The sequence below is a fragment of the Podarcis filfolensis genome (assembly GCF_964270895.1).
Source record: "Podarcis filfolensis genome assembly, chromosome: 6".
Classification (NCBI taxonomy): domain Eukaryota; kingdom Metazoa; phylum Chordata; class Lepidosauria; order Squamata; family Lacertidae; genus Podarcis; species Podarcis filfolensis.
In genome coordinates, this window is record NC_139609.1 from 96,744,951 (window position 1) to 96,766,674 (window position 21,724).

At 51.8% G+C, this 21,724-nt stretch overlaps 1 protein-coding gene across 1 annotated transcript in view; it reads left to right on the forward strand.

Moving 5' to 3' along the window:
• The window catches only part of TM9SF4 (transmembrane 9 superfamily member 4), a 40,230-nt gene that overhangs the window by 15,846 nt on the left and 2,660 nt on the right, over positions 1 to 21,724 (forward strand). Inside the window, exons 7-17 of the mRNA XM_083618675.1 lie at positions 704 to 822; positions 1,887 to 1,998; positions 4,367 to 4,437; positions 5,574 to 5,706; positions 6,899 to 6,980; positions 7,082 to 7,157; positions 8,926 to 9,009; positions 10,469 to 10,644; positions 12,221 to 12,284; positions 13,494 to 13,613; positions 21,325 to 21,414. Of these exons, the coding sequence (XP_083474801.1) occupies positions 704 to 822; positions 1,887 to 1,998; positions 4,367 to 4,437; positions 5,574 to 5,706; positions 6,899 to 6,980; positions 7,082 to 7,157; positions 8,926 to 9,009; positions 10,469 to 10,644; positions 12,221 to 12,284; positions 13,494 to 13,613; positions 21,325 to 21,414 (1,127 nt within the window). The remainder of the gene's footprint in view (positions 1 to 703; positions 823 to 1,886; positions 1,999 to 4,366; positions 4,438 to 5,573; positions 5,707 to 6,898; positions 6,981 to 7,081; positions 7,158 to 8,925; positions 9,010 to 10,468; positions 10,645 to 12,220; positions 12,285 to 13,493; positions 13,614 to 21,324; positions 21,415 to 21,724) is intronic.

Sequence of the window (21,724 nt, forward strand, 5' to 3'; positions counted from 1 at the left end):
TCCTGTTGCCTGCTACTCAAAGCAACTCTCTTATCAATCACAGCTCCGACTTCACTCATTGGCAAAAAAACCCCATGGGCAGGCAGGTGCAGCCAGCCTGGTCCATTTCACAGAAATCGCTTAGAAGGGGACCTGCACATTTTGCAGAGTCACTGCCGGCCAATGCAGGTGAAGGGTGGGGAACCATAAATTGTTGGGACTCCAGTTTCCCTCGTCCCTGGCCATTGGCTACACTGGGTGTGCAGCTGATGGGAGACTTCTAGCACCATGGGAAGTGGGTGCATAGGCTTCCATCTCTGGTTTGGTGGGATCAAAGGTCTGACTTCATGAAAAACTGTTTCATGCGTTGCTGCTTTTGCAGCAGGAATATGGTAGGGATACGTAGCTCAGGGCCATAGCTCAGTGGTAGAGCAATCAATCCTCAGCATCTCTAGTAGGGTTGGGAGATGCTCTGTGTCCGAAATTCTGGAGAGCCTCTGCCAGTCAGTGTAGACAATACTGCGCAAGATGGACCAATGGTCTTACTATAAGGGCAGCTTCCTACATTCCTGTGTATGTGTTTGTGCAACCGGAGGAACATGTGGGGCAGCGCAGCCAGAGGACTGCCATGCGAGGCTAGTTGGGGGTGAGGGGGCTTGTATAGGGCCTGGGTCTCTGGAGTCAGGCTGCTGCTTCTGACTCGTGAGGTTTTTTTGCCCCCTAGATCTGAAAGCTGACGAAAAGGGTGCCTGTGTCCTGCCTGAAGCTGCCAACTCCGCTCCTCAAGAGATCGACCCCACGAAGGAGAACAAGCTGCTTTTCACCTACTCTGTGCATTGGGAGGTGAGGGCCGGGTTTTTTATTTGGGGGGGGGAGGGAAGAAAGAGGGGAGGAGGTGGAATTGGTGTAGGGGAAATGGTCACTGTGGGGAGAAGATGTCCGAGGGCTGGGAAACCCTAATTAAAAGAAGAGTAGGAGCCAGTGTTGGAACATGGATTTGGAGGGCCTCAGCTGCCTTTAAGGGAACTCCTTTCATCTTCTGTATACGTTTCTCTAAAAACAAGTAGGTTCCCCACCACAGGTTAACAGGAGAAAGCTTGCTTCAGGTGCCACCTTCGAAGAAGAAATTACAAAAACACCCTTCCCCAGGTTAGGACTACAACTCCCATCGGTCCCAGCCAGCATGCACTGATGGAAGCTGCAGTCCAAGGCGTCAGGAGGGTGCCATGTTGAAGAAGCAGAGCTTTTTAGGTGGTGGCACCCATCTTGTGAAAAGCCCTGCTCCATTTCAGTCTTTGGGGAACCAGTTAGGGCGTTTCTGGCTGGTGTGCCTTTTTGTCCCCTAGTCTGCTGCTTTGGAATTTGGCGTGATTTGCCTTTTCGTGTCATTTGTTTATTTATGTACAAGATTTATATCCCTATTTCTGTCAAGTGAATTGTAGCATGAACTTAGCAGCCTTTAGACCTCTGGCTGCAATCCCAGGGGATCTTGTCGGTTGGAGCTGAATGTACATGCTAACAGGGAAGTGAGCAGAGGAGATGCCAGCTCCCTGCAGTTGCTCCTTCCCTGGTCAACAGATGGAGCCAGTCTTGTCTTCTCTTGATCTTTAGGATTCTTGTCTTGCTTTCTCCTTGGGCAGTGGGGGGGGGTGTGTTTGCAGCCAGTGCCAGTCATGTTCTGAGTAGACCCACTGAAATCCATGGGCATGGCTAGCTTGGGGCCATTAATTTCTGAGTGGAACCTAGTTGAATACAACTCCTGTGGGTTATTTCTTTATTCATAAAGCACTGATTTGCAGAAAAGCAAATGCCCCACTTACCCCTTTGCCTCAACTTTCCATCTCCAGCATGGGAATAATAGTGGACCAACTCAATTAACCTACTAACTAGCTAAACTTCTCCTGTAGGAAAGCGACATCAAATGGGCTTCTCGCTGGGACACTTACCTCACAATGAGTGACGTGCAGATCCATTGGTTCTCCATCATTAACTCTGTCGTGGTCGTGTTCTTCCTTTCGGGTAAGAGAGAAGCCAGGGGGTTTTGTTGGGTGGGGAGGGATTATCTTGCCGCTATATGGGAGGAATAGAGACTGGACGCAGGTGGCGCTGTGGGTTAAACCACAGAGCCTAGGACTTGCCGATCAGAAGGTCGGTGGTTCGAATCCCCACGACGGGGTGAGCTCCTGCTGCTCAGTTCCAGCTCCTGCCAACCTAGCAGTTCAAAAGCACGTCAAAGTGCAAGTAGATAAATAGGTACCGCTCCAGCAGGAAGGTAAACGCTGTTTCCGTGCGCTGCTCTGGTTCTCCAGAAGCGGCTTAGTCATGCTGGCCACATGACCCGGAAGCTGTCTGCAGTCAAGCGCCGGCTCCCTCAGCCAGTAAAACGAGATGAGTGCCGCAGCCCCAGAGTTGCCCGCGACTGGACCTAATGGTCAGGGGTCCCTTCACCTTTACCTAAGTCGTGTAGATCCAGCTGGGCTATCATTTATGTATATGCTGAGTGAGAGTAACAAATCAGAAATAGTCCAGTGGGCTTGGGTTCGCATCCTACCCTCACCACGTGGCCCGATGATCCTGGCTGGGTCTACCCATGCAGAAGGACTTTGGAAAGACTGCCTCATAATAAAACAAAAGAGAAACCCTGCGCCAGTAGAAAACCCAACACATAAGGGCTGCAGTTTCCAGCCCACCTTTTTTTTACCCTGTTGTGGTTGCAAGGAGTCCTTGGTGTAGAAACACAGTCTCAGGCCTAGAATGGCACTTTCTGCTCTGCCTCCTCAGTCTGCTTCATAGGTAGACTCTGAAACACTGTGAGGGTTTTGCAAGGAGGATTGGAAGCTATTGTAAATATGTACTGAATGCTTCTGGCACCCGGTCTGGTCACTGCGGTTTTCTTCACCAGCAACTTGTGTGTCCGTCAGTGTCCTTAGCTGCTTTGTCTTTGCTCAGTGCTGGTGTTGTCTGTGTCTCAGTTTTGCTGCCTGCAGATGGGGTTGAGCTGCAGCAGGGCTGGTTTGTGCGTTGCTTTCCCTTCACTTGTGGCCAAGCAGTGTAGGGTAAGGGCCACAGTCCATGCTGCACCCTGTATGTGCCACTTCCTCAGCATGCCTGTGTCTTTGGGCAACTCACCGGTCCTGCGCACTGGATGGAAACTGCTGCAAGCAATTTTGTGGTTCTGCATGAGGGCAGGCAGAGGCACAAGTCTTCCTTTTGACCCGTTTTGGAAGGAGGAGTGCCCCCTGGTGCACAACGAGAGCATTGCAAGAAACGAGGGATGTAGTGATTTATTAATTTTTTAAAAATAAGAATAGGTTCAATAAAGAACATTATCTGCTTAGAATAGAATGGAATGGAATATAACCTTTAGAAGACATATGAACACAACCCTGTACAGTGGATGCTCGGGTTGCGAACGTGATCCATGCAGGATGCGCGTTCGCAACCCGCAGCGTTCGCAACCCGCGTCTGCGCATGCACAGGTTGTGATTTGGCGCTTCTGCGCATGCGCGACTGCCGAAACCCAGAAGTAACTTGTTCTGGTACTTCCAGGTTTCGGCAGTCCGCAACCCAAAAAAAGCAACCTGAAGCAGCTGTAACCCGAGGTATGACTGTATAGGGAAGCTTTTTAATGTGTAATGTTTTATAATGTTTTTATATATGTTAGAAACCTCCCAGAGTGGCTGGGGCAACCCAGTCAGGTGGGCAGGGTACAAATAAATTATTATTATTAGTGAGGAATATATGAAATACTTCAAACAGTCCATACATAGGACACAAGTTATTCCACTATGACACAGACTTACTGTTTACCTGGTTAAAAAGAGTTGTAAGGGTATTAACACTGGTGTGATTATAATAAAGTCCTGGGAGTTACAGGGGTTATAACTTAATCTTGAGTATATCCAAGAGCAGGTATAGATCCCTCTGGCTCCCTTTACTTGGCTACCTTGCTTTCCCCCCCTCCTCCCCTTGGGCCCCACTGCCCAACATGGCAGCCCAAGAAAGAGACACTTTTAAAATGCCTCTGAAGAAGAAAAGAATGCCCTCCAAGGGCCTGTCCAAGTGGCGACTTCCTCTGCTTTTGCTGCGGCCCCATGTGCGTTAGCAGAAGGCGTGAGAAAATGTGAACATGAATACTTGCAGCAGCAGCAGCACCTCTTTTGGTGTAGGAGACTCAAAAGTGAAATTTTTGCTATGAGAACCCAACCTCACCCCCCATTGCTACTGTCTGAGGACATGTGGACAAATGTGGACTGCGGGGGCCTCTGTGTCGACTGACGCATCACTCCTCATGGCCCTCTGCTCCCATGTGCTGCTGGCTTGCAGATGCCTAGGTGCTCAATGGAATAAACTGCAGTTCATTTATTCCAGGTCTTATTCGTTTCAGGTATTCTCAGCATGATCATCATCCGGACGCTCCGGAAGGATATTGCCAACTACAACAAGGAAGATGACATTGTACGAGAAGCATGATGTGCTTGGGGCTGGCAGGTGGGGTGGGGTGGAGAGGGAGTGGCGACCCTTCCTTGCATCTTGAGAACGTTCCCAGAATCTCCTTTTGAGAAGGGTAGAGGGGAGGTAGCCAAGGAAATGGGTAGAGAATGTACGAGGAGCTCAGCTGGATTAAATCCGACTTTATTCAGCACTGGGTTTCCCATAACACCGGTCTTGAAAGACCTACATTGGCTCCCAGTACGTTTCCAAGCACAATTCAAAGTGTTGGTGCTGACCTTGAAAGCCCTAAACAGCCTCGGTCCAGTATACTGAAGTAGCATCTCCACCTCCATCATTCTGCCCAGACACTGAGGTCTAGCGCCGAGGGCCTTCTGGCGGTTTCCTCCCTGCGAGAAACCAAGTACAGGGAACCAGGGAGAGGGCCTTCTCGGTGGTGGCGCCCGCCCTGTGGAACGCCCTCCCACCAGATGTCAAAGAGAACAACAACCACCAGACTTTTAGAAGACATCTGAAGGCAGCCCTGTTTAGGGAAGCTTTTAATGCATTACTGTGTTTTGATATTTTGTTGGGCGCTGCCCAGAGTGACTGGGGAGGCCCAGCCACATGGGCGGGGTATAAATAATAAATTATTATTACTATTATGATGATGATGATGTCAGCCAGACGGATGCCTCTGGGAAGCCCATTGGAGCAAGGCTGAACCTGGAGGTAGCACATAGCTATAATGTCCAGTAGCCACCTGGTTCCTTTCAGCTGTTCACCTGACCGATCCCTTTTTTGAAGTGCTGCTGTGTCTTGTGGCATCAAATTCCATAGCTAGTGATGTGGGCAGAGAGTCCCTTGCTAGTCCAGAGTTTATACTGGGGCTTAACCGCTTAAAAGCAGATTCTCGGCAGACCTTGCCAGGCCTGCCTTCTCATTCCTTGCTGGGGTGAAACACTTTTCAGCTGCAGGCAGTACCCAGAAGGGATTTAAGGTTTTGTGAAATGTGGTGACTCGTTGCAAAGAGGAGAGCCCTGGGGGAAGAGAGGACATGCTCTGCACATCTCTGTGGCAGTGAGGGGGGGAGAGAAGTGTACATGGCAGTCCTTTTCGTGGGGCTTGATTTCAATCCCCCTGTGTGTCGATTTTCCCTGCAGGAAGACACCATGGAGGAATCTGGGTGGAAGCTGGTGCACGGTGATGTTTTCAGGCCACCTCAATATCCCATGATCCTCAGCTCCCTCCTGGGCTCCGGAATCCAGCTCTTTTGCATGATCCTGATTGTTATTTGTGAGTATCCCACCTGGGGAGCCTGGGGAGCCTGGGGGTGCTTCTTTGGGAAAAGGGGGCAGGGGAGAAGAGACTGTACAGGCTAAGGAGGAAGACAGCTTGTTGAACAAGCTGGTCCCTCTGTGCTGGGAGGTGTGGCCTTACATCAAAGCCCTTATGGCAATTGCCAAGACATCGGCTTGTCTGCATTCTGATGCTCAGGTGTCAATTTCCTCTTGGAGCCACTTCCTGATGGCCCCCACCCCCTTGAAAGACCCCTTTGCATTCTAGGGAATCGTGTGCTGTTAATAGTTGTTTCCTTTAAATGTATATCGGTGCTGTTTAGGGATTATGTCTCCTACCTGCCCACAGACTGTCTTGCCAGAGTGGTGCATGCTCTAGTTATCTCCTGCTTGGACTACTGCAATGCGCTCTATGTGGGGCTATCTTTGAAGGTGACCCGGAAACTACAACTAATCCAGAATGTGGCAGCTAGACTGGTGGCTGGGAGCGGCCACTGAGACCACATAACACCGGTCTTGAAAGACCTACATTGGCTCCCAGTACGTTTCCGAGCACAATTCAAAGTGTTGGTGTTGACCTTTAAAGCCTTAAACGGCCTCGGTCCTGTATCCCTGAAGGAGCATCTCCACCCCCATCATTCACACTGAGGTCCAGCGCCGAGGGCCTTCTGGGGGTTCCCTCGCTGCGAGAAGCAAAGCTGCAGTGAACCAGGCAGAGGGCCTTCTTGGTAGTGGCGTCCGCCCTGTGGAACGCCCTCCCACCAGATGTCAGGTATTTAGAAGACATCTGAAGGCAGCCTTATTCAGGGAAGTTTTTAATGTGTGACATTTTAATGTATTTTTCATCTTTGTTGGAAGCCGCCCAGAGTGGCTGGGGAGACCCAGCCAGATGGGCGGGGTACAAATAATAAATTATTATTATTATTATTATTATTATTATTATTATTATTATTATTATTTTCATGACTGCTCGCTAACCCACTTCAAGCCTGTTTGAAAAAACAAGTGGGGATAGAAAATTTGAAAAATAGTGCCACGGTGAACAAATGTGCTTTGTGAATACTCAGCAAAGCACCCACACCCCTTCTCAGTGTGCAAGGGCTCTCTTTGAATTCCGGCAGGTTGGCTTTCTGTAGCGGAGTATTGGTTTGTGAGTGGTGGGCCTTAATCCTCCTTGCCTTGCCTTTCAGTTGTGGCCATGCTGGGGATGCTGTCTCCTTCCAGCCGAGGTGCCCTGATGACCACAGCCTGCTTCCTCTTCATGTTCATGGGGTAAGTGGTGTGGCTTGTCCTTTGCGTCAGCCATCATCCCTCTGCCTGACCTGTGATGGGAGGTAACCTTCTGCTTCTCCTCTCTGTGTCCTCTGCACTAGGGTTTTTGGTGGTTTCTCCGCTGGCCGACTCTATCGGACACTGAAAGGCCACCGGTGGAAGAAAGGGGCTTTCTGCGTAAGTGATACTGATCTTCACAAACCCCGAGGGACTTGGGAAAGTGCGTGAGGGCAAACTGCGGAGCCTCATTTGTTTCTGATGATGAGATAACCACTGTGGCTGTTGGAAGGGGCCCTGGCATAATCTCGGGATAGAGTTGCTGGGGGTGTTATGCCTTGGAATCTGACCTTTGCTTTACAACAGAAAATAGGCATAATAGAAGAAATCAGGCTTTGGGAAGGGATAAAGGGCACAGTGAAAATGATTTCTTGCTGCCGCCGCCTGTTTTATTTATCGTTGGTGGATTTTATGATATTGATTTATTTTGTTCTAGATTTTTCTTGGGACATGGGTGGCACTGTGGGTTAAACCACAGAGCCTAGGGCTTGCCGATCAGAAGGTCGGCGGTTTGAATCCCCGCGACGGGGTGAGCTCCCGTTACTTGATCCCTGCTCCTGCCAACCTAGCAGTTCGAAAGCACGTCCAAGGGCAAGTAGATAAGTAGGTACCACTCCCGTGGGAAGGTAAACGGTGTTTCCGTGCGCTGCTCTGGTTCGCCAGAAGTGGCTTAGTCATGCTGGCCACATGACCCGGAAGCGAGATGAGCACCGCAATCCCAGAGTCGGTCACGACTGGACCTAATGGTCAGGGGTCCCTTTACCTTTAGATTTTTATTAGTATTTGCAATTATAATGTTGCTTGCCACCCTGGGGCTCCAGAATGAAGAGAGGGACTACAGATTCCGTAAATAAATAAGTTGTATTTGGCTGTTTGAATAACTCATGCAGCTTTGCAGGTCCCTGCTGCTTTTGCTTCTGACTGACTTGGCAAGGCCTGGCTGCTTCTCCACATCAAATCTTGTGTTTAGTCTCTGCTCTGGGACTTCACTGTTTGCTCCTGGGATGCTTTCAGGCTTTTACCCCACAGCATCAAGAATGCAAATTGAGATGAGGATGATTCCTAGCATTTTAGGTAGGTGGGTGGGTAGGTAGATAGGTAGCAATTTTATGTGTTTATTGCTGGAAGTCTCTTTTGATAAAACTGAAAGGAAGTACCTTTGAGCGTGCAGAGACTTTGCACTCCTTCTCCCGTTGCAATCTTTACAACAATCCCATGTGGCTGGTCAATATTGTTATCACCGTGTTGCTGTTGGCATGCACCCAAGGAAACGGGCAATTGGCAGGCCCCCAGCTGGCTCCAGCCCACCGGCCGGTGTGCCGGGCAAACTCCGGTCCTTGGTGCAGCATAAATCTGCAACCCAGGCTTTAGAAGACTGAGCATGCTATTCAGCAGAGAAATACTGCACAAACAGAAGTGGCAGGAGAGGCTGTGTGAGCATATTTACAAGCAGGTTTATTCATCGTAGATCAGGACAAAAGGAAACCTGTCTGATCTCCTTCGTGTCCAAAGCAAAACAGAAAGCTATGCACAAATGGAAGTTCCCAGCATGCAATGCTGGTGTGTGTTACAGACATGGGACACGCAACAGTCCCATGTCTGTTCCTTAAGATGGAATGGAACATCCCAACAGTTACAGGTGCTTCATCAGGTGCTGAAGCAATGTGTGTTGAGGGAACTAATCTGTGGCAGATCTGGAATTTGAATTGGGGGCTTTGTGAGTCATAGCTTGGTCTGTGGATCACCGGCTCTCGCAGGGGCTCTCAGGCTGCTGCCTTCTGCGCCTGGTGCTGTGAAGTGGCGTAGGAACTGCATTAGGTTCCTTGGATGAGCCTTGCTGACACCGTCTGCCACTGTCATCATTCAGTCCTTTTTTTGCTCCTTGCAGACAGCCACCCTGTACCCAGGAGTCGTCTTTGGGATATGCTTCATCCTGAACTGTTTCATCTGGGGCAAGCACTCGTCAGGAGCGGTATGTATCTTCCCACCTCTTTGCTCTCTCTGGAAACACTTGGCTTGGTCTACTCTTTTCTAACTCTTACATTCATAATTTGTGTGTGTTTATATGTTCTGAGACATAAGAAATGTTGGTTGGCTCCTTTTAAGCTCATATGTTTTGCCTTCCCTAATATACACATAGGATGGCGCTGTGGGTTAAACCACAGAGCCTAGGACTTGCTGATCAAAAGGTCAGCAGTTCGAATCCCTGCGACGGGGTGAGCTCCCGTTGCTCGGTCCCAGCTCCTGCCAACTTAGCAGTTCGAAAGCACGTCAAAGTGCAAGTAGATCAATAGGTCCCGCTCCAGTGGGAAGGTAAACAGCGTTTCCGTGCGCTGCTCTGGTTCGCCAGAAGCGGCTTAGTCATGCTGGCCACATGACCCAGAAAAGCAGTCTGTGGACAAACGCTGGCTCTCTCGGCCAACAAAGCGAGATGAGCGCCACAACCCCAGAGTCATCAGCGACTGGACCTAATGGTCAGGGGTCCCTTTACCTTTACCAGTATACACATACAATGCATAATAATGATAATAATAATTAATAATTTGTTTCTTGTACCCCCACCCATCTGACTAGGTTGCCCCAGCCATTCTGGGCAGCTTCCAACAGAATATAAAAGAACATAACAAAACATGAGACCTTAAAAGCTTCCTGATACATTCTGTGAAATTATCTCCCTCCCCTCAGGCCCCACCCCCAAGAGGATGCTGCCATTTCTGTAGCTATTAAAAAAGACATTTAAGAACAATTTTCTAAATCTTGATTTTTCCAAAATATTCTGTGAAATACGCAAGCAGGACACATTTTGAACATTAGGAATTAGGAAACTGCGTTAGCTTCCTGGTGTTGCATTCATTTCCCCCCTGGCAGGCGAGTTCTCTTAGACTCACCTTCACCAATCTGGTGTCTTCCAGATCAGGCAGGGACCAGATCCTTATCTCCTGGCTGCTCCTGGGCCAAATTTGGCAGATGTGCAGAGCCCGGGATCCAGTTGTGCCGGCCACACCAGTCTTTTCAAGTGCTTTTGCCCAGCAGGGAGTGTGTCTTTGAAATGTGACAATTCCTCTTGCCTGCCAGGTTGGGCAGAGGGCTGTGTGGCTGTAACTGTGCATGGAAACCTCTGGCTTTTATATGGGCTACTGTACCAAAAAATCATCATCGTCATCATCTCACCTGTTTGTCTAGCCTCACTGCCATTATTATGTAGTTCCCCAAAGGCTTCCCATCAGGGAATGAGGTGCTTGGACTGCGAAAGGTTCCCCACTCCTTCTCTAAAGAAATGCTAGGCCATAGTATCACCTTGCGAACCTTCCGTCTTGATGCTCTGGGGCAAAGGGGTGGCTCCAGGTACATCTTGTCTTGCCTGGTCCCGTTCAGCTATTGCCGTACCTTCTGCCAGCCACCCGTTCTAAGAGTTGGGTTGCCGTTTGCAGGTCCCTTTCCCCACCATGGTGGCTCTCCTTTGCATGTGGTTCGGCATCTCCTTGCCCCTAGTCTACCTGGGATACTACTTTGGATTTCGCAAGCAGCCTTACGACAATCCTGTGCGGACCAATCAGATTCCACGGCAGATTCCGGAGCAGAGGTGGTACATGAATCGATTCGTCGGGTGAGTGACCCAGAAAACCCTTTCCGCGCAGCTGGGCCAAATGACTGTTGGATAGCTCTTTCTTTTCTTCTTTTTGGGGATCAGTGAGCAAGTTGCTGCAGAAAAGCTTGGAAAGATCCTTAGGCCCTTCCACTGCCAGCTTGGGCAGTAAAGCATGAGACTCAGGGTTATGGGTTCAAATCCCACAGGGCAAAAAAATTCCTGCACTGCAGGTGGATGAGCCAGATGACCCTTGGGGTCCCTTCCAACTCTACAATTCTAGGATTTGAAGATTCTAAATAGGAGCTGGAGCACTGATGCTGCTACTGCTGGCTGGTTTTGGGATTCAGTTGAGCTCCCCAGAATTTGATGGCTCCGTCTAAGGGCTTATTTTTAAAAGGATGTGCTGTTCCGTTGCTGGAAGGGAAGGATTTCTAGTGAGGGCAAGCAGTTCTGCCTCTTGGACGGCTTATCTTGTCATCAATAATCATAGTTTAGAGGTCCCGGGCCCTAAGGAAGTCAGATTATCCTCCACCAGGGCCAGGGCCTTCTCAGTGATGGCTCCGACCTGGTGGAATGCTCTGTCCCATGAGACCAGGGCCCTGCAGGATTTAACTTCCTTCCGCAGGGCCTGTAAGACAGAGCTATTCCGCCTGGCTTTCAATTGCAACTTAGCCTCATCTTTTATTCCCCTTCCTTCCTTCTTTCCCTTCCTCTCCCCTTTTTATTAAGATTACCTGCTCTGGGATCCCACAGCTAATTCTCCCCATGTCTCCTCGCTGGCCCAAATAGGACTAACTTAGCCAGCTAGCCCTGGTGATCATCTAATGTTTATTGGATGGTTTTCCCCCCTAAATTGACTTTTGAATTCTGAATTTATTATTCATGTTTTATAATGTATTTTATGCTTTTTTTTGTTGCATCAATTAGGTGTTTTAAATTTGTTGTTAGCCAACCTGAGCCCGGTTTTCTGAACCGCGAAGGTTGGGGTATAAATGAAATTTTATTATTATATTATTATACTGCTGCCACCACCAGCACCCCAGTCAGCTGGATCATCTGCAACCAACCAGGGTGGGGCTCAGGCACTTTGAGTGGCAGAAAATGAAAAGATGTAACTGTAGCTCAGTGCCAGATCATATGTTTTGGAGCCAGGTGATGCCAGGTTCAGTCCGGGTCATGTCCTGTTGAAAGGGTCTTGGATTACAGAGTTCAGAGAGCTGCTGTCTGTCAGAGTTGTCACCAACTCTGTGCTGGATGGCTCAAAACGCTGACGGTACAAGGGGAGGTTCCTAACTTTCTTACAGCCCCAGAGATGGAATAGATGGGAACATAGACTTATGGATGGCCATTCCCCATAGTAACCAAATGAAATACTAGTTTCTGGGGGAGGAAAAGCAGCCTAGAGCCTTCAGACCCTGCTTATGGGCTTCCTGGAAGCAGCTGGCTGGCTGTTGTCAGAAACAGTGCTTGACTAAATGGCCTTGGATCTTATCCAGCTGGCCTGCTCTTAGGTTTGCAATGTGTGCAGCCCTAACTAGCATCACCGGATCTACACCTGCTCCTACAGTAACCAAATTCTGTCTCTCATCTTTAGGATCCTTATGGCTGGAATTCTGCCTTTTGGAGCCATGTTCATTGAACTTTTCTTCATCTTCAGCGTAAGCACCATTGCTGCTCTCTTCTTTTCTGACATGGGCTTCCCGGAGAGGTGCACCATGTGCCTTTTAAAGAGTGGTGTTGGGATGGGGTCTGTCAGAACAAGCAGGGCTTTTATTCAGCTCAGCTCTGGCACCTCTCAAGTGGCTGCCATTGGAATTCTAAGAGAACCAGGGAGAAGTTCATGCTAGAAAAATAGCACTGAGAACAAGAGTGTTTTTGGGTGGGTGTGAGGATGTTTCACCCCTCCCATTGCAAGAATCTGCTGACAATGTTTCAGAAAGGAGGGGGCAGATTTTGCTCATTGCTTCTTCGGCTCCAGCCTGACTTCAAAGGGAGTCTGAGTGTTATCTGTATATACATAAGGTGACTGCTCAAGCAGCTGTAACACTCATGCAGCCCAGCGTCTCCGATTAGTCTTTAGTTAGCTTATACAGTAGCTGTAGAGAATAAAAGAAGCTATACTTCAGAGCTGTCGTTCGTGTGGTTCATGCTCTGCTGTGCTCCGCTGACTTTTGGAACTGAGTTTTGGTGCTCACAGCTCTAAGCTGTGAGTCTACAGCACTTAGACCTGCTCCCTGCAGTGGAAGGGAGTGCTTTCCCAGTGCTTTCCCAGCTCGCCTGGCCCAGTCGGGGCTGAAGAGGTTGAGCCCAGTCATTGGCACTGGCTCAAAGGCGATGCTGACAGGGTGTGCGCAGGATGAAGAATGCTTGCTCTCCCTTGTCAAGTCTTCTGGGCTTTGCACTCACTCTAGGTTGAGATGTGGCCCTGCAGAGCCTTCCAGTATCAGTCATGGCAACCCCAATTATTGAGCTGCAACATTTTGCTTCTTTAACTATCTCCAATTGGGGAATGCCTTGCGAGAAGGGATGGGTGTCTGGCTGCTGTGCAAGACAGATGCCTTTCATGAGCGTAGAACGGATCCAGGATCCCTTACAATTCTCCTGAGGAAATGGTCCAGCAGAACTGAAAATGCAACTTAGTTCTGGGAGACCTGTCTAGAGCCAACTCGGTTACACAAGCAATTGAAGAATCCTCTGATTCTTTGAGGAAAAGCCATGGTTAAAGTGGAGAGGATTGGATAGAGGTTTGTGATGTAGGTTTGCTTCGCTGCCTTTTTCTGCGAAGCTACAAGCTTCTTGTGTATCAAGAGCTGTCCCACCATATTCATGTCTCCTCCTTTGTGCACATCTTCTTCTCTCGCATCCAGGCAATTTGGGAGAACCAGTTCTACTACCTCTTTGGCTTCCTCTTCTTGGTGTTCATCATCCTCGTGGTCTCTTGCTCGCAGATCAGCATCGTCATGGTGTACTTCCAGCTCTGTGCAGAGGTAATGTTGTTGTTGTTGTTTAGTCGTGTCCGACTGTTTGTGACCCCCTGGACCAGAGCACGCCAGGCACTCCTGTCTTCCACTGCCTCCCGCAGTTTGGTCAAACTCATGCTGGTAGCTTCGAGAACACTGTCCAACCATCTCGTCCTCCGTCGTCCCCTTCTCCTTGTGATCTTTCCCAACATCAGGGTCTTTTCCAGGGAGTCTTCTCTTCTCATGAGGGGGCCAAAGTATTGGAGCCTCAGCTTCAGGATCTGTCCTTCCAGTGAGCACTCAGGGCTGATTTCCTTCAGAATGGAGAGGTTTGATCTTCTTGCAGTTGATGGGACTCTCAAGAGTCTCCTCCAGCACCAAAATTCAAAAGCATCAATTCTTTGGCGATCAGCCTTCTTTATGGTCCAACTCTCATTTCCATACATCACTACTGGGAAAACCATAGTGTCAGGGCTACCCTAGGTCCCAGCTCACAAAGGACCAACGCTGCTTCGTTGTTAAGTATAAAAGCCTTTATTGAAGTTCAGTTTCACTTCCAGAGCCGCAGCGCGCAGCCCCACGTCTAAAGTGTCAGACCACTGATGCTCCGTCTGAGTCTCCTCCCCCTTGACACCAATTTAAGAGTCTAGCCTTGCTCCACCTTCTCCGCTGCTCCTTCCTCCTCTGGGTCCGCCTGCCCGCCGGGGTTCCGCCCTTTCTAGCCTCTTCTCCCGCTGATTCCCCTGAGCCTTCTCCCTCCCTCCGGCGGGCTTTAGGAGCTGGTTCCCCATCCGGGTCTCCTGCTGTTCCGCGCGCCTGCACATTTGAACTTGGCGCGCGCGCCCAGCCAGCAACTTTCCTCCTGACCGTTCCACTGCTGCTGTCACTGCTTCCCCCATCGGGGGGGCTAGCTGCAACTGACCTCCCCTCCGTTGGAGGCGTGGTCAGCCCTGACTCCCTCTCTGGAGGAGACACTGCTCCTGACACATGTGACTCCTCCCCCCCACTACGCTCTGGTGGGGAAACTGGTCCTGATCCTCCACTGCTGCTTTGGGGTTCCCCTCTGGCTCCTTGTTTCTGGTGCGTCCCCCCTGGGACCCCCCTTGCCCTGACCATCGGCGCCCCCTTCTGGGAATCTTCTGATTCGCTGGAGAAGCTCATGGAATCTCTCGGGCCACTGTCATACTCCCCTACGCTGCCCTCGGATTCTTCCCCTTCGCTCTCCCAATCCTCTCTCCCCAGTGCTCCTGCTCCTGATTCCCTGACATCCATCCCCCCCTCGAAGCCCCCCCTTCCCCCCTCCCCCTCTTCGGGTGTGGGTTCCGGGTGCTCCAGTCCAGTGGGTGTGAGTGCGGGATACCATTCTTCCCCCCTGGTGTGTAGCCGGTCCACTGGATCCGGCCCAACCGCAACGGGCTCGTCGACGTCGATTTCCTCTGCTTCCATCTCTCTGCTGATGTGCTCGAATCCAGGATCCTCCCCCAACACGTCCATGTCCTCCCCTCCCCCGGGTACCTCTGGTGAGACAGCTTGCAAAGGTCCCCGCAGCAGCTCCCTGCGCCACCCCACCTCCGGTTGAGTGTCCCACCAATAGGAGCGGTCTGTGGCAAACCCCGAGAGAGACCCCTCCGAGGAGCTAGTGTCTGGCGTCGTCTCTTCAGCTGATGAAAAACCCTGGAACGTACTGGCTGACAGTGTGGGCGTGAAGAGCCAGTCGTCGAAATACTCTGCCGGCATAGGTCTGTGTGGGAAGAGTGCATGGAACTCGTCTTTAAGATAGTGCTCCTCCACGGCATAGCACGGTACCCACCTGTTGGCACTGGCTGGGGTACCTTCCCTGGCGAGGAGGTATTCCACCCCCTCTTCCCCCCACCTCGAGTCCAAAATCTCCGTGACCTCGTTGAGTGGCGTCGCCCTCCGTGACCCCTCCCTCTTCGGAGATTCACTAAGTGTGTCTGGCGCGTTCCCTGTCGCCTGAAACCTGTGGGGTTCCCTGTAGGGTGTGAGCACTGACCTATGAAAGACTGGGTGCATTCTGGAGCCCTCCGGGAGTGTCAACCGGAAGGCCACTGGATTGATTTGCGCCGCGACCTGGTAAGGTCCCAGCTGCTTGTGCTTGAGCTTCCTCTTAGCTAGCGTCCTGGCCGGCACTGCCTGGGCTGCTAACCAGACCCAGTCCCCCACCTGGATGTCCTCCCCGACCCTCCTGTGCTTGTCTGCCTGCATCTTGTAGGCGTGTTTCGCCAGTTCCAATTGCCTTCGGAGTTGCTCGTGGACCTCCTGTAACTCTGCTGCTAAGTGCTCTGCTCCCCTTGGCTCCCCCTCCCCCGTCGTCTCTAACCCCGGGAAAGTTCTGGGATGCCGCCCATTATTGGCGAAGAACGGTGTCACTCCCGTAGACCCGTGCTTCGTGTTGTTGTAGGCAAACTCGGCCAGCGGTAGGTAGTCCACCCAGGTCGAGGGTTGTTGATTGGCGTAGCATCGCAGGTACTGCTGCATGATGGCGTTGACCCTCTCCGCTTGTCCGTTGGTCTGCGGGTGTCGTGCCGACGCTAAGTTGATCTTGACGTTCAGGATGCCCAGCAGCTTCTGCCAGAAGCTCGAGACGAATTGGCGACCCCGGTCGGACAGGATGGACCGCGGCAAGCCGTGAGCTTTGAACACGTGGTCTATGAACAGCTTGGCGGTCTGTTCCGCTGTGGCCACCTTCGCGCACGGAATAAAGTGTGCCATCTTGGTGAACATGTCTACGACCACGAGCACCGCTGTTTTGCCTCGCGAGCTGGGCAGATCTGTGACAAAGTCCAGGGCCACTCTCTCCCACGGTTCGAGCGGCGTCTGTAGGGGTTCTAGTAGACCCGCCGGCTTCCTGTGTACTGGCTTGGCCCTTTGGCAGGTGTCACACCTGGAGACGTAATCCGCGACTTCTCCCCTCACCTTGGGCCACCAAAAGTCTCTGGTTACTAATTCCGCCGTTTTGTCCTTGCCGAAGTGCCCAGCGCTGGGCGCGTCGTGTAGCTGCTGCAAGACTTTCGCGCGGAGGTCGTCTCCGGGCACGTAGAGAGCCCCTTTGCGGATGAGCAGTCCGTCTCGTATCTGGAACTCGTCGTCCTTCGCTGTGCCTCTTCGCACCTCCTCCATCTTGGATTGTGCGAACGAATCCGTCTGCAGCGCTCGACGCACCGCGTCCAGGTCCACGGCAGCTGAAGCGCACGCCCACGCTTTCGGTGCGAAAATGTGCTTGGCCGCCACCGGCGCCGCTTCCTCGAGATACTGCGGCTTCCTGGATAGTGCATCCGCCATGACGTTGTTGTCTCCCGGGATGTATTCTATCCGGAAATCGAAATCCGCAAAGAACTCCGCCCAGCGGATGTGTCTCTGGTTCAGGAACCGCGCCGTGCGCCAGTACTCCAGGTTCTTATGGTCCGTGCGGACTTGCACTGTGTGTCTGGCTCCAACGAGGAAGTGCCGCCACGCCCTGAAAGCTGCATGAATGGCCAGCAACTCCCTGTCCCAGATGGTGTAGTTCTGTTCCGCCTTGCTGAGTTTCCTGGAGTAGAATGCGCACGGCCTCCATTCCCCTTGCGGATCTTGCTGCAACAGGACGGCCCCCACTGCTCTGTCTGAGGCGTCCGTCTCAACCCTCATTGGTCTGCTGGGGTTTACATGTAGCAGCTGTTCTTCGGACGCGAAGAGACGCTTGAGTCTCCGAAAGGACTGCTCCGCCTGGTCCGTCCAGGTGAACTTCTTCTTCTTGGAGCTGAGGGTGTCCGTGATGGCCGCCGTCTCCTTCGCGAACCCTTTGATGAACTTGCGATAAAAGTTGGCGAAGCCGACGAACCTCTGGACCTCCTTCCGATTGCGCGGGCTCTTCCAGTCCAACACCGCGCGGACCTTGGCGCTGTCCATGGCGAGTCCCTTGTCGGACAGCTTGTAGCCCAGAAAATCCACCTCCGTCATGTCGAACTGGCACTTCTCTAATTTGGCGTAAAGTCTGTGCTCCCGTAGCCTCTGCAGGACCTCCTTGACGTCCCTCTCGTGAGCCTCCTGCGATTCCGAGAAGATCAGGATATCGTCCAGGAAGCAGACGCACTTCTTGTAGAGGAGTCCCGCTAACACGTGATGCATGAAAGCTTGGAAGGTATGGGAGCCATTTTGCAGACCAAAAGGCATTACGCGATATTCATAGGTGCCTAAAGGTGTAAACATGGCTGTCTTCCACTCATCGCCCTCCCGCATGCGTATAAGGTTGTACGCCCCTCGTAGATCCAACTTGGTGAAGATCCGTCCCTTCCTCACCGTCGCGAGCAGGTCGTCGATCTTGGGCATGGGGAATGCTGCGGGCTTTGTTTTGGAATTTATGGTCCTAAAATCAACTATGAGTCTCCGTTGGGGCGTGTCCTTCTTCTTCACGAAAAACACGGGACTGCCCCCCACTGCTTTAGATTCTTGGATGAACCCCCGCTTCAAGTTGTGATCTATGAACTCCCTGAGTTCTTGCAGTTCATCTTCAGACATGGAATACAGTTTCCCAGTCGGCAGCGTCGCTCCCGGCAGGAGGTCAATCTTGCAGTCGTAAGGCCTGTGGGGAGGCAGCTTATCCGCTTCCCTCTCGCAGAAGACCTCCAAAAACTCCTTGTACTTGTTGGGTACCGCTTGCACCATGCCTAGGTGTAGCTGCGGTTCATCCTCTTGCCCCTCCTCCTCCTGGCGGGTCTGGATGCAGTGTTCTGCGCAGTAGGAGGAACAGAAGGTCAACTGCCGCTGGTACCATGCCAATGCCGGGCTGTGCCTATCCAGCCAACTCATACCCAACACTATGGGCGTGTCCGACAGGTGGGTGACGTTGAAGCTGATGACTTCGCGGTGGTTTCCAATTTGCATCACCATCGGTGGTGTTTGCTGTACCACCTCTCCTCCCAGTAGCTTCCTGCCATCGACCGTGACGACGTTTAGGGGCATCGTGGCTGGCATGAGTGCTATGCGATGTTGCTTGATAAAGTCCACTCCAATAAAGTCTGCGTTGCTCCCAGAGTCAATGGTTATTGGTACTTGCATGGTGTGCCCATTGGGCAACTGGAGCGATGCGGTGAGTTGCACCACTGGTTTGGGTGGGAGGGGGTCTGTGGGCTGTAAAATCTCTGGGGACTGCTTCACTGACTTGCCTGGTTGGGCCCCAGTGGCTCTGTTTCCAACCAGGCTTCTTCTTCCCCCTGCAGCTGTTTCAGCTGCTCACCTGTTCCCTTTACTGTTGCTGAGGCTGCAGTGTGCTTCTGGAGCCTCTGGGGACACTCTTTGGCCATGTGCTGTGCACTGTCGCAGATGTAACACTTCCTGGTCCCTCTAGGAGCCTTCCCCTTGACTGCTCCCGGTGTTTGGGCTCTGCTGGCAGTCTGAGCCCTTGCACCACCAATCTCCATCGGCTCTTCTCCCCTTCCCAAAGGAGGCATGGACAGCGCCCGCCCCGCCTCTCTGGGAAAGAAAGGGGTTGTCCTGGCTGGGGTGCTTCCCTTACGTCCTTCCAGGCGCACACCAATTGCCAACGCTCTTTGGGCAACTTCTTGGGTATTTTGGGGTCTTTCTCCTCTTGCCAGTTCATCTTTCACCTCTCCACTTAGCCCCTCCCAGAACAGGTCTCTGACAGCAATGGAGTCCTTCTCCCAGCCCAGCACGTTCAGTAAGGCAAAAAAGCGCGAGTGATACTGCCTCACCGTCGCTTTCCCTTGCTGTAGTCCATGCATTTCCCTCCGAGCAATATCTACATCTACCGTAGATTTAAAGCAAGCGTCCATAGCTTTGATAAATGCATCGGAATCTTTGAGGGCAGGGTCTTTTTCGCGCCACAAATTCCGCAGCCACGCTTTTGCTTCCCCATGCAAATGAGTGATTATGAAGCCCACCTTCTCTTCCTCATCTCTAAAGTCTTTCCGAAGCAAATTGAGCGCGTAAACCACGTCAGCTCTGAAGTTAGGGTATTGCTGCAGGTTCCCATCAAAGTGCGCCACCAGGCTGCCCCCCCTCTTCCCGAGGCCAACTCCCTCCGGTTTGGGTCCTGGCAGCCCCTCTTTCCCCCAACGGTCCCACCTGGCTTGCAGATCCCGGGAGAGCGCTACTGCTTCTTCTTCTCTTTTCCTGGATGCTGCTACTTCCGCGTAAAGCGTCGTGACTGCTTCTTGCAGTTCTTTCACCTGGCTCTCTGTAGTCATCTTTGCCTATCTTCGTGAGCTCGCAAAACACCAAGTCTTGCCCCTCGCTGCACCAACTCACGCTGCGAGGTTTTTATGAGGGACGGAGCATACTGTCAGGGCTACCCTAGGTCCCAGCTCACAAAGGACCAACGCTGCTTCGTTGTTAAGTATAAAAGCCTTTATTGAAGTTCAGTTTCACTTCCAGAGCCGCAGCGCGCAGCCCCACGTCTAAAGTGTCAGACCACTGATGCTCCGTCTGAGTCTCCTCCCCCTTGACACCAATTTAAGAGTCTAGCCTTGCTCCACCTTCTCCGCTGCTCCTTCCTCCTCTGGGTCCGCCTGCCCGCCGGGGTTCCGCCCTTTCTAGCCTCTTCTCCCGCTGATTCCCCTGAGCCTTCTCCCTCCCTCCGGCGGGCTTTAGGAGCTGGTTCCCCATCCGGGTCTCCTGCTGTTCCGCGCGCCTGCACATTTGAACTTGGCGCGCGCGCCCAGCCAGCAACTTTCCTCCTGACCGTTCCACTGCTGCTGTCACTGCTTCCCCCATCGGGGGGGCTAGCTGCAACTGACCTCCCCTCCGTTGGAGGCGTGGTCAGCCCTGACTCCCTCTCTGGAGGAGACACTGCTCCTGACACATGTGACTCCTCCCCCCCACTACGCTCTGGTGGGGAAACTGGTCCTGATCCTCCACTGCTGCTTTGGGGTTCCCCTCTGGCTCCTTGTTTCTGGTGCGTCCCCCCTGGGACCCCCCTTGCCCTGACCATCGGCGCCCCCTTCTGGGAATCTTCTGATTCGCTGGAGAAGCTCATGGAATCTCTCGGGCCACTGTCATACTCCCCTACGCTGCCCTCGGATTCTTCCCCTTCGCTCTCCCAATCCTCTCTCCCCAGTGCTCCTGCTCCTGATTCCCTGACACATAGCTTTTACTATACGGACCTTTGTTGGCAAGGTGATGTCTCTGCTTTTTAAGATGCTTGCAGAGGTAATAGAGCAGATTAATCCTGGGGTTGTCGTTGGGGGGTTGCAGGGAATGGGACCCTGTTCTGCAAGGTGCCTCAAAGGGAAACATGGATCAGATCTAGGCAGAGAGACAGAGCTCCTGTCCTCAAGTATACAAGCCAGTTAATATATTCATCTGAATTGATCGGTAATGCTTTTCCAGAACTGCACAAGAAAGCCAGCATATCCTGGAAGAAAGTCGGCTTTTCCCTGGCATGCTAATTTTCTGTGTGCAAGGAGGGTTTTTGGCTTGTGTTTGTGTGAGGAAGAATTTACACTTTCACGTGTCTGGAGAGTCTGGCTTCAGCTTGCAGTCTTGCCTAGTTTGAAGAGAGCCGCAGGATGAAAGCAACCTGGCTCTCCCCCTGTCCTGGGCTGCAGATCTACTGCCCACCACACCTGAAGATCTCAAACCTGCATTCTCTAGGTCACAACATGCCACTCGCAGAGATTGTGTCGGCAAAACAGCGGATGCCCAAACACAACTGGGCACCTGCGAGGGTTGTTGAGAGTGCTGGCAGAATGATGCCGTGTGTCTTTCCTTTGTTTGCCAGGATTACCGATGGTGGTGGAGGACTTTCCTAGTGTCCGGAGGTTCTGCCTTCTATGTGTTGATTTACGCAGTCTTCTACTTTGTGAATAAGGTACTGCTGCTGTTTTCACCAGATCTGAATCCTGCACTCAGTAACTATTGAATGGGCTGCAATATCTGGTCAGGGAGGCTGTCGAGTGGCAAAACTTGCTGGTCTTGAGCACTTCGGGTGGGAGAAAAATAAATAAATAATTTCTTATTTATACCTCGCCCTTCCCGGTTCAAAAACCGGGCTCAGGGCGGCTAACAACAAATTTAAAACACTTAATTATAAAGACAGCATAAAATACAGCATAAAAACATGAATGACAATAAAATTCAAAAATCAATTAGATAATCCCCAGGGCAAGCTGGCTGAATTG